The sequence below is a fragment of the Ranitomeya variabilis genome, chromosome 8 (assembly GCF_051348905.1).
Source record: "Ranitomeya variabilis isolate aRanVar5 chromosome 8, aRanVar5.hap1, whole genome shotgun sequence".
Lineage (NCBI taxonomy): Eukaryota > Metazoa > Chordata > Amphibia > Anura > Dendrobatidae > Ranitomeya > Ranitomeya variabilis.
The window spans coordinates 7,345,035-7,357,726 of NC_135239.1; the positions used below are offsets into that span (position 1 = coordinate 7,345,035).

A 12,692-nucleotide genomic window follows, 5' to 3' on the forward strand; every position below is an offset into this window, starting at 1 on the left:
TGCTCTGTGTGTCCTGACTCCTTTCTATCATAGCTGTGATGCTCTGCGGTCCTGACACCTTTCTATCATAGCTGCGATGCTCTGTGGGTCCTGACTCCTTTCTATCATAGCTGCGATGCTCTGCGGTCCTGACACCTTTCTATCATAGCTGCGATGCTCTGTGGGTCCTGACTCCTTTCTATCATAGCTGCGATGCTCTGCGGGTCCTGACTCCTTTCTATCATAGCTGGTACAGCCTTGGCCCCATCCCCCTCCACTCCCAAATCCTGGCAGAACCTCCCACCGTCTGTGAAGGCTTGTCTCCTGCAGTAATTAAAGGTGTTTCCTTCATTGGCCCCCCCCCAGACGGAGGGCTCTGTCCCTGCAGCCTGTTCCCCCTGGAGTCTTCCTTTTCCTGCTGCTCCATGGATATCTCCCTGAAGTGTGTGCGAGCGGAGCCTTGTGGGTGAGTGACCCCCATGGACTGTGGGTGAGAGACCCCCATGGACTGTTGTGTCCGATCACCTGCGCTGGGTAATTGATCTCCTTTAGATCTGGAGGAACGTGGGAGGGAACTGCTCAGGTAACAATTCCCTAATGTAAAGGTGATGTTTGATACATTCTATTGTGGTGGCCAGAAAACTCTATATAATTACTTGTGTCCAAAAGTAACGGATCTTCTAGGAGAGATCTCTTTACTATACTCTAGGAGAGATCCCTTTACTATACTGTAGGAGGGATCCCTTTTATTGGCTAATTAGAAAAATATTTGCTGCTTTCAGAGCACCAGACTCAACTCTGCCTAAAAAAGGATTCTCGGTACTCTGAACTTTGCAAATATAAATTTTCTGGGTAGTTAATAAAGGGATCGCTCCTAGAATCTAATAAAGGGATCCCTCCTAGAATCTAATAAAGGGATCGCTCCCAGAATCTAATAAAGGGATCGCTCCCAGAATCTAATAAAGGGATCGCTCCCAGAATCTAATAAAGGGATCGCTCCTAGAATCTAATAAAGGGATCGCTCCTAGAATCTAATAAAGGGATCCCTCCTAGAATCTAATAAAGGGATCGCTCCCAGAATCTAATAAAGGGATCGCTCCCAGAATCTAATAAAGGGATCGCTCCCAGAATCTAATAAAGGGATCGCTCCCAGAATCTAATAAAGGGATCGCTCCCAGAATCTAATAAAGGGATCGCTCCCAGAATCTAATAAAGGGATCGCTCCCAGAATCTAATAAAGGGATCGCTCCCAGAATCTAATAAAGGGATCGCTCCCAGAATCTAATAAAGGGATCGCTCCCAGAATCTAATAAAGGGATCGCTCCCAGAATCTAATAAAGGGATCGCTCCCAGAATCTAATAAAGGGATCGCTCCCAGAATCTAATAAAGGGATCGCTCCCAGAATCTAATAAAGGGATCGCTCCCAGAATCTAATAAAGGGATCGCTCCCAGAATCTAATAAAGGGATCGCTCCCAGAATCTAATAAAGGGATCGCTCCTAGAATCTAATAAAGGGATCGCTCCCAGAATCTAATAAAGGGATCGCTCCTAGAATCTAATAAAGGGATCGCTCCTAGAATCTAATAAAGGGATCGCTCCCAGAATCTAATAAAGGGATCGCTCCTAGAATCTAATAAAGGGATCGCTCCTAGAATCTAATAAAGGGATCGCTCCCAGAATCTAATAAAGGGATCGCTCCCAGAATCTAATAAAGGGATCCCTCCTAGAATCTAATAAAGGGACACCCCCACACCTGCCCGTGTGGAAGCGAATTCCCCCTTCGGCTGTCAGCCCCCAATTGCGTGCATGGCCACGAGCTGAGACCACCCGGGGGTGTCTGGTTGCACACTTAGTTCTGTGGAGGTTTCGTGTTTTACCTGTAACCTCGGTGCCGGTGACCTCGCTGGCGATTCGTGGTACCTGTGCGCTTTTGGCTGCAGCCGATCCCTGGGTTGTGCATGCGGAGATCTGAGGGGTCCGGCCACCATGACGGGTTTTAATAGCCGAATCTGTATCAGAAATGAGTTTGCTTTTATTTTCGTGCAGTTTTGTTGCTCGTGTCGTTTCCTTCAGGATTTGCCACATTTTTTCTTTTTCCAGCAAATGTATTTCCAAACCTGGAGCAGAAAGTAACAATAAATATATACTCCAAAAACTCCTCATATGAACGGCAAAGTGGATTTCCCATAGAAGTGAATTGGGAAAGTTTAGCAGTCTGCTAGGGCCCGTTGGGCTACGTGCACACTGAGCCGTTTTGCTGAGCTTTCCTTGCAGAAAGTCTTTGATGTGGATTTGGAGTTTCCACTCGGTGCTCGGAAACCTGAGTGTGCACATGGGAAGTGGGGTCCGCATGTCTATTAAATGCCCGCAGCCCTCCCCCACATGGCCAGGATGCAGCACTGACAGCTAATGTCATCGTTTATGGGAATCATAATGTGTAGAAACTTTCCACAGGTCGCAGTGTGCAGAGACTTCCGATCCTGTGACGTGTCGGCCCTTATAGGAATCTCGCCTTTATGTGCAGCTTCTTTATCCGTGATCATAGCTGTGATTCTGAACCGCGCCATAAAGACGCATGCAGCGTCGGACTGGGCTGACAAGGGCCCCCCAGCAACATTGCCTTTGGGGGCCACTTTTCACCTGCATACGAATATTACACTCCCTCGTTCACAAATTTACCTCTATCTCTATAATAATACACTGGCAGTTTGGTTAATGATGAGACGCTGCTTCTTTCTGTACAGGGTGAATCGTGTGAATTATGCCAAGTGCTGCCCATACAGTGGGGATGGGGGCCCAGATCTGCACAGGGGCCACCGGGGGATTCCCCCTATCCCCTATGGGCCAGTGCGAGTCTGGACGCATGGAAGGGAGGTCTGCAGGCAGAAATGTTCATAACTGCATATTGTGCACCTAGCCCTGATGATCTGCAGGATCGTGTGTTGTACGGGGAGTAGCCCCCCGAGAATCGCACGTAGAGCAGGATCTGGTGCACAATGTCAGGCAGCTGCATCTACAGCCAGCAGGATATTGTCGTGTTAGGAGTCGCGGGATCCTGGGACATAACACAAATCATCAGTGCGGCCTCATCTGGAATCTGCAGATCTGGGCATCCTGTACAAAGAAGGGCCACAGGCAGATACGTGGCCCTCAGGATCTCAGATATAAGGAAATATTACAAATAATTACATTTATTCAAAAGGGACATTGAAGACGCAACAACATTAACCTACAAGTCTAAAAATGACCCAGCTGGTCCACGTAACCCACCAGAAAAGACGAGCGCCCCCGAAGAGGAGAGGTGCAATCTCCAGACATGGCAAGGCCTCTTTACCATAGGGCTCGTACAGACAAGCACATACTCGATCAGTGGACGCCACGGACCCATTAGATCCAACGTTCCACGATATTCCACATGAACCGAGGTCCTGCGTGGAAAGAATCGCTCCGTGCACTAACTTGGTCCGACGCCTCTCTATAACACACAGCAATGGGCGGATGCGACGGATTCCTTTTCCAATATGGCAGTCTGAACACGGCCTTAGGCTCAGACTGCACAATGATCGTGGGACAGAAATTATTTTACCCACAATCTACATTCCCCATCAGTGTCTGGAATGTGGGAGGAAACCGGAGAACCCAGAGAAAACCCCACAAACATGGGGAGAACATACAAACTCCTTGCAGATGTCATCCTTGGTGGGGTTTAAACCTATTGCTGAAAATTAATAATGGTAACCACTGAGCCACTGTGCTGTGCTAACCACTGAGCCACCATGCTGACAAATTGCACTGAATAATTTGTGGAACTTGCTGTTCAACCTAAAAAAAAGCACAAAAAACCTTGTATAGAACATTCCAAATGTATAGAGGCAAAGTCATGTGAACTTACTGCCTGTGACCAAAAAACCAAGGCTGGAATGTCTAATGGTCACATGGGGAACTTATTGCGAATCATTACAAGGGGTTGTCCACTACTTGGTCCAAGGATGGTGGTGGGAGGGCGATCTGCCCCTGCCGGGCTGGTGACGCTCCTCCGTACCCGCTAGGTCCCTGCCATTCTCCTGGCTCCGGCCGCCTTCACATTCAGTCCAAGCAAGAAACAACCTGTGAAGGCTGCAGCCGATCAGCGCCTGCCCACCTGTATAAATCCGCCCCCTCTACCATTTGGGATGTGTGTTACAGTTTGGGGCAGTGCAGCCCCTTTAAGTGTAATGTCACCATACAGCAGTGTGTTTCCCATGTGATTAGCTGTGTCGTCCTAGCTGACTATCCGAGAGTATGTGGAGTAGTCGCCTCCGGAGCCGCTCACTGCATGTGCATGTAATGGCTTTAAAGAAAAAAAAAAAGTGAGATTGCAGGGAGCCTTTCATTAGATGCCCGAACCATGACTGAGCCAGGCTGTGATGGCAGCCACGTGTGGTCTCCTCTGAAACGCTGCAGTGTGAAAATCTGGGAGAGAACCGCAGGGACATGTGTTGTGAATTTGGTTTCTGGGCTCCCCCGGTGGTTTCTGGTGGTACTGCACTTGTGTGCTTCATCTCCTCTGTTCACCTGTTTCCATCAGGATGTGGGAGTTTTCTATTTAACCTTGCTCCTCAGTCATTTCTATGCCGGCCAACAATGTTACCAGAAGCCTTTCTGTTGCATGTTCCTGCTCCTAGACAACTATCAGCTAAGTTGGACTTTTAGTCCTAAGTTTGTTTTGCATTTTTGTTCCAGTTCTCTGTGTTTGAATATTTCTGAGGCTGGAAGCTCTTGTGAGCTGAAATTGCCACTCTGGTGTCATGAGTTGATATTAGAGTCTTAAAGTAATTTCAGGATGGTATTTTGAATGGGTTTTCAGCTGACCGTGAAGTTCCCTTTTCTGTCTTCCTACTATCTAGTAAGCGGACCTCAATTTGCTAAACCTATCTTCATACTTCGTATGTCAATTTCCTCTAAAATCACCGCCAATATATGTGGGGGCTACTGTCTGCCTTTCGGGGAAAATTTCTCTAGAGGTAAGTTAGGTCTGTATTTTCCTCTGCTAGGGTCAGTCAGTTCTCCGGCTGGCGCTGGGCGTCTAGGGATAAAACATAGGCACGCTACCCGGCCACTGTTAGTTGTGCGGTAGGTTTAGCTCATGGTCAGCTCGAGTTCCCATCTTCCAAGAGCTAGTCCTTTTGTATGCTTTATTACGTTCTATTGCCATTGAGAACCATGACAGTTTGGCCGGCCAAGAGTTAAAATAATTGGCAGAAGAAAGGAGAGAAAAGAAGTCTGCAGAGATTTTTTTTTTTTTTTTTCCTGAGTTTGCTCATTAGTTGATTCACTAGCATCTCTGCTTACTGCAGCCTTCGTCTCTCTCTCCTTCTAATCCTTGAATGGTTCTGATTTCACCTGATTAATATGGATCCACAGAGTTTAGCTACAGGTCTGAATAATCTCGCTATGAAGGTTCAAAGCTTACAGGATTTCGTTATTCATGCTCCTACATCTGAACCTAGAATTCCTTTACCTGAATTTTTCTCTGGGGATAGATCTCGCTTCCAGAATTTCAAACATAATTGTAAATTATTTTTGTCTCTGAGATCTCGCTCCGCTGGAGATCCTGCACAGCAGGTCAGGATTGTAATTTCCCTGCTCCGGGGCGACCCTCAGGATTGGGCATTTGCTTTGGCACCAGGGGATCCTGCGTTGCTCAATGTGGATGCGTTTTTCCTGGCTTTGGGGTTGCTTTATGAGGAACCTCATTTAGAGATTCAGGCTGAAAAAGCCTTGATGGCCCTGTCTCAAGGGCAAGATGAGGCTGAAATATACTGCCAAAAATTTCGTAAGTGGTCTGTGCTTACTCAGTGGAATGAGTGCGCCCTGGCGGCGAAATTCAGAGAGGGTCTCTCTGATGCCATTAAAGATGTTATGGTGGGGTTCCCTGTGCCTACAGGTCTGAATGAGTCCATGACAATGGCTATTCAGATTGATCGGCGTTTGCGGGAGCGCAAACCTGTGCACCATTTGGCGGTGTCTACTGAGAAGACGCCAGAGATTATGCAATGTGATAGAATTCTGTCCAGAAGCGAACGACAGAATTTTAGGCGAAAAAATGGGTTATGCTTCTATTGTGGTGATTCAACTCATGTTATATCAGCATGCTCTAAACGTACTAAGAAGGTTGATAAGTCTGTTTCAATTGGCACTTTACAGTCTAAGTTTATTCTATCTGTGACCCTGATTTGCTCTTTATCGTCTATTACCGCGGACGCCTATGTCGACTCTGGCGCCGCTCTGAGTCTTATGGATTGGTCCTTTGCCAAACGCTGTGGGTTTAATTTAGAGCCTCTGGAAGTTCCTATACCTCTGAAGGGTATTGACTTCACGCCATTGGCTAGTAACAAACCACAATACTGGACACAAGTAACTATGCGTATTAATCCGGATCACCAGGAGATTATTCGCTTCCTTGTGTTGTATAATCTACATGATGTGTTGGTGCTTGGATTGCCATGGCTGCAATCTCATAACCCAGTCCTCGACTGGAAAGCAATGTCTGTGTTAAGCTGGGGATGTCAGGGGACTCATGGGGACGTACCTTTGGTTTCCATTTCGTCATCTATTCCCTCTGAGATTCCGGAATTTTTATCTGATTATCGTGACGTTTTTGAGGAGCCTAAACTTGGTTCACTGCCTCCGCACAGAGATTGCGATTGTACTATAGATCTGATTCCGGGCAGTAAGTTTCCAAAGGGTCGTTTATTCAATCTATCTGTGCCTGAACATGCTGCTATGCGGGAATATATTAAGGAGTCCTTGGAAAAGGGACATATTCGTCCTTCGTCATCTCCCTTAGGAGCCGGTTTTTTCTTTGTAGCTAAAAAAGATGGCTCTTTGAGGCCGTGTATTGATTATCGGCTTTTGAATAAAATCACGGTTAAATATCAGTATCCTTTGCCACTGCTGACTGATTTGTTTGCTCGAATAAAGGGGGCCAAGTGGTTCTCTAAGATTGATCTTCGTGGGGCGTATAATTTAGTGCGAATTAAGCAGGGGGATGAGTGGAAAACCGCATTTAATACGCCTGAGGGCCATTTTGAGTACTTAGTAATGCCTTTTGGTCTTTCAAATGCCCCTTCAGTCTTTCAGTCCTTTATGCATGACATTTTCCGTGATTATTTGGATAAATTTTTGATTGTGTATCTTGATGATATTTTGATTTTTTCGGATGACTGGGACTCTCATGTCCAACAGGTCAGGAGGGTTTTTCAGGTTTTGCGCTCTAATTCCTTGTGTGTAAAGGGTTCTAAGTGCGTTTTTGGGGTTCAAAAGATTTCGTTTTTGGGGTACATTTTTTCCCCCTCTTCCATTGAGATGGACCCTGTCAAGGTTCAGGCTATTTGTGATTGGACGCAACCCTCTTCTCTTAAGAGTCTTCAGAAGTTTTTGGGCTTTGCTAATTTTTATCGTCGATTTATAACTGTTTTTTCTGATGTTGCTAAACCGTTGACTGATTTGACTAAGAAGGGTGCTGATGTTGCTGATTGGTCCCCTGCTGCTGTGGAGGCCTTTCGGGAGCTTAAGCGCCGCTTTTCTTCCGCCCCTGTATTGCGTCAGCCTGATGTTACTCTTCCTTTTCAGGTTGAGGTTGACGCTTCAGAAATCGGAGCTGGGGCGGTTTTGTCGCAGAAAAGTTCCGACTGCTCCGTGATGAGACCTTGTGCGTTCTTTTCTTGTAAATTTTCACCCGCTGAGCGAAATTATGATGTTGGTAATCGGGAGCTCTTGGCTATGAAGTGGGCTTTTGAGGAGTGGCGTCATTGGCTTGAGGGGGCTAAACATCAGGTGGTGGTATTGACCGACCACAAGAATTTGATTTATCTTGAGTCTGCCAGGCGCCTGAATCCTAGACAGGCGCGCTGGTCGTTATTTTTCTCTCGGTTTAATTTTGTGGTTTCTTACCTACCAGGTTCTAAAAATGTGAAGGCGGATGCCCTTTCTAGGAGTTTTGAGCCTGATTCCCCTGGTAATTCTGAACCTACAGGTATCCTTAAGGATGGGGTGATATTATCTGCTGTTTCCCCAGACCTGCGACGGGCTTTGCAGGAGTTTCAGGCGGATAGACCTGATTGTTGCCCGCCTGGTAGAATGTTTGTTCCTGATGATTGGACCAGTAGAGTCATCTCGGAGGTCCATTCTTCTGCGTTAGCAGGTCATCCTGGAATCTTTGGTACCAGGGATTTGGTGGCTAGGTCCTTCTGGTGGCCTTCCCTGTCGCGAGATGTGCGAGGTTTTGTGCAATCTTGTGATGTTTGTGCTCGGGCCAAGCCTTGTTGTTCTCGGGCTAGTGGATTGTTGTTATCCTTGCCTATTCCGAAGAGGCCTTGGACTCACATCTCCATGGATTTTATTTCTGATCTCCCTGTTTCTCAGAAGATGTCTGTCATCTGGGTGGTGTGTGACCGTTTCTCTAAGATGGTCCATTTGGTTCCCTTGCCCAAATTGCCTTCCTCATCCGAGCTGGTTCCTCTGTTTTTTCAAAATGTGGTGCGCTTGCATGGTATTCCGGAGAATATCGTGTCTGACAGGGGAACCCAATTCGTGTCTAGATTTTGGCGAGCGTTCTGTGCTAGGATGGGCATTGATTTGTCTTTTTCGTCTGCTTTCCATCCTCAGACTAATGGCCAGACCGAGCGAACTAATCAGACCTTGGAGACTTATTTGAGGTGTTTTGTGTCTGCGGATCAGGATGACTGGGTTGCCTTTTTGCCCTTGGCGGAGTTTGCCCTCAATAATCGGGCTAGTTCTGCCACCTTGGTTTCTCCTTTCTTCTGTAATTCGGGGTTTCATCCTCGATTTTCCTCCGGTCAGGTGGAGTCTTCGGATTGTCCTGGAGTGGATGCTGTGGTGGAGAGGTTGCATCGGATTTGGGGGCAGGTGGTGGACAATTTGAAGTTGTCCCAGGAGAAGACTCAGCATTTTGCCAACCGCCGTCGTCGTGTTGGTCCTCGTCTTTGTGTTGGGGACTTGGTGTGGTTATCTTCTCGTTTTGTCCCTATGAAGGTTTCTTCTCCTAAGTTTAAGCCTCGGTTCATCGGCCCGTACAGGATATTGGAGATTCTTAACCCTGTGTCCTTTCGTTTGGACCTCCCTGCATCTTTTTCTATTCATAATGTCTTCCATCGGTCATTGTTGCGCAGGTATGAGGTACCGGTTGTGCCTTCCGTGGAGCCTTTTGCTCCGGTGTTGGTTGAGGGTGAGTTGGAGTACGTTGTCGAGAAGATCTTGGACTCCCGTGTTTCCAGACGGAGACTTCAGTATCTGGTCAAGTGGAAGGGCTACGGTCAGGAGGATAACTCTTGGGTGACAGCCTCTGATGTTCATGCCTCCGATTTGGTCCGTGCCTTTCATAGGGCTCATCCTGATCGCCCTGGTGGTTCTGGTGAGGGTTCGGTGCCCCCTCCTTGAGGGGGGGGTACTGTTGTGAATTTGGTTTCTGGGCTCCCCCGGTGGTTTCTGGTGGTACTGCACTTGTGTGCTTCATCTCCTCTGTTCACCTGTTTTCCATCTGGATGTGGGAGTTTTCTATTTAGCCTTGCTCCTCAGTCATTTCTATGCCGGCCAACAATGTTACCAGAAGCCTTTCTGTTGCATGTTCCTGCTCCTAGACAACTATCAGCTAAGTTGGACTTGTTGTCCTAAGTTTGTTTTGCATTTTTGTTCCAGTTCTCTGTGATTGAATATTTCTGAGGCTGGAAGCTCTTGTGAGCTGAAATTGCCACTCTGGTGTCATGAGTTGATATTAGAGTCTTAAAGTAATTTCAGGATGGTGTTTTGAAAGGGTTTTCAGCTGACCGTGAAGTTCCCTTTTCTGTCTTCCTACTATCTAGTAAGCGGACCTCAATTTGCTAAACCTATCTTCATACTTCGTATGTCAATTTCCTCTAAAATCACCGCCAATATATGTGGGGGCTACTGTCTGCCTTTTGGGGAAAATTTCTCTAGAGGTAAGCCAGGTCTGTATTTTCCTCTGCTAGGGTCAGTCAGTTCTCCGGCTGGCGCTGGGCGTCTAGGGATAAAACGTAGGCACGCTACCCGGCCACTGTTAGTTGTGCGGTAGGTTTAGCTCATGGTCAGCTCGAGTTCCCATCTTCCAAGAGCTAGTCCTTTTGTATGCTTTATTACGTTCTATTGCCATTGAGAACCATGACAGACATGTACTAGTCCGGCCACCGGCATCCTCCTGTTCCCATGTATGACCGAGACCTGCAGTCCTCTACAGTGGTGTGGAGAGAAGCTGCTGCCCTAGTCACATCTCTCCCTGTGGTCGCTGGACATCTCGTTATACTGTTTTCTCTGAAACACCACCAATTCCGAGCAAAATATACCGCGCTGCAATCAAACAGCCCTGCTCTGATTCGTGGCGCTCATTGTTTGGGCAGAATGAATCTAATGACTGGATCCCTTTAAGGCCGGGGTCAGAGCTAACGTATAAAAATACAGTCTGTTTTTTACGGCCAAGATACACAGAAAAGCTCCTGAACAGTGATCCTTATTCAATGCGAGGATGCGATTATTATTTTTTTTTTTTTCTCCAAAAAATATCCGTATGGCGAGATTTTCTCGCTGGCCTGCAAAATGGACATAGAATGGATCCAACATGATGATCCAAATGACAACGTATATACAGTCTATAGACAGTGTGTGTCTGTAAAAAAAAAAAAAAAAAAAAAATTATATATATATATATATATATATAATTTATTTCTAACCTGTCAGTGTGATGTTACTGTACACCGCACTGAATTGCCGGCTTTTCTATAGAACACCGGTTCGTATTTCTCGCAAGTCACAATGCTGGTCCCTGTGTAATCCGTATTTTTCTCGCCCCATAGACTTCCATTTTTTTTGTGTGCAATACGCTGACAAACGCAGCATGCTGCAATTTTCTTAGCCCGTAAAATACGGCCGAGAATAATATACGGCTGATGGAAGCTGCCCCATGGAGAAACATTGGTCCGGGTGCAATGCGTTGTTTTTGCGCCTCTCATATTTACATTTTGTTGCTGACTTGAGCTCCATCCATTTTATCCAATTATTTTGCTTATTTGTAAATAAACAACAAGATACAAATGAAGTCGTCCGGACAGATCGGCTTCTTCTCTGTGCGTTTGACATATGGTTTCTAGTTTGTCTGTATCCCAGACTGGATGTAATTGTAACAATCCTCTGAGCAACCAGACAGGATTTTACCTCTACTGATACATTGTAGCAAACAGGGCAGTAAATACACTTGTGCAGTGGATGTATTTAGCTCACAGATTTTTGGTTAAACTGGAAATATATATGTGTGTGTTCGGACCTTGTATTTCCACCTTTTGATAGCAGAGATGGCGAAGTGGTAAAGCTATTGATTGCTGCACATAGTCATTGGCAGTCCAATCCATCAGCACTGGTAACACCGCCCTGTGTTGGATGAGACTGTCTCTTACTGCAGTCGTCACTGTGCATATGAGCAGGATACAAGTGGCTGTGCCCTGACACAACGCTCCTCTGTATACTTCTCCATTGGAGCTCGGCAGGGTTCTGTGCTTTGAGGTGAGCGGGTTGGAGAGAAGCCATTCCAGGACGCAGCAGGGACAGAGGCGCCATTGAGCCCATGAATTCACCCACACAAACCGGGGGGTCCAGGCATTTATCGGTCAGTTACAGACCCAATGATTCATGGCCCAGAATAGGCCGGATTATCGCTGACCGCGGTTTTTCAGGAGTAGGACCAGGACATTTCTCTGCGGTGTCGGTCACTTTTCCATAATCTGCTTTCAATGGTCGCCTTGCCAGGTAGGCCGTCAGGATGCAATTGGGATAAGCCGCTGCTGAACCTGTGATGACAAAACAAAGATCCAACGTCTCAGTAGATTTACATTTTCTTTTCTTTTAAAGCTTGTTGGGGTTTTTGTGATGTAGCTCAGTGTCCATTGCTTCCCTCCACACTGCTAATGCATGCGGTTGTTCTGCCCTTCAGTGGGAAAGACTGCGGTGTTTCTTTAAAAAAAAAAAAATTAGTAGTGTTTTTTTTTTTTTTATCTCAAGAAACATCTTTGCAATTTGTTATGAAAGTCCTCTCTGTTCTGATCAATAGACTTTTTTTTTTATCTTTCATTTCATTGCTGAGGTAGCCGCCTCCTCTGTGGCCGTTCTCCTAGGAGAGGAGTGCAGCGCTGACAGGCTCTTTGCTATATGGCTTGTCAGCGCTGCTCTGAAGCTGACTGGATTCTGCTGATTGTGTCAGCAGAGCTGCTCTTCCTCTTCTGGCCTGACTGCTGACATCTCCACAGTTGGGGAAACGGGCAGCCAGCGGTCAGTCAGGGTGACATCGGCAGTCAGGCCCCGTCCACTGAGCAGAAGAGAAGCTGTCGCTCTGTTGGCATGACGTCCTCAGAATCACCTCTGTGCATCAGTCGAGATCTCTGCTGGGCAGAGCAGGCAGGTAGTTAGCAGTAGCCTGCCTGTTATTTCACAGATACATAGTAAAAAGAAATCAAATAGTTCTGGAAAACTCTCTTCTTAAACCTTTCACATTCAGTGGATGTCACTGTACAGTGCGGGCTCGAGAGCTGCGTCACTACATATGTGATGGGTGCCAGCTGTGCTATACAGCCAGCCCCTTATCTCAAGACACCAAATATAAAAAAAATAAAAAATTAAACCTTCTTTGTACCACCATGTCACCAAAGTT

The 12,692-nt window shown here is 46.6% G+C and overlaps 1 protein-coding gene across 1 annotated transcript in view; it reads left to right on the forward strand.

Moving 5' to 3' along the window:
• Nucleotides 1-258: 258 nt before the first annotated feature.
• MCOLN2 (mucolipin TRP cation channel 2) overlaps nt 259-12,692 on the forward strand; it is a 50,467-nt gene continuing 38,033 nt past the window's right edge. Inside the window, exon 1 of the mRNA XM_077276700.1 lies at nt 259-445. Within this exon, the coding sequence (XP_077132815.1) occupies nt 405-445 (41 nt within the window). The 5' untranslated portion in view covers nt 259-404. The remainder of the gene's footprint in view (nt 446-12,692) is intronic.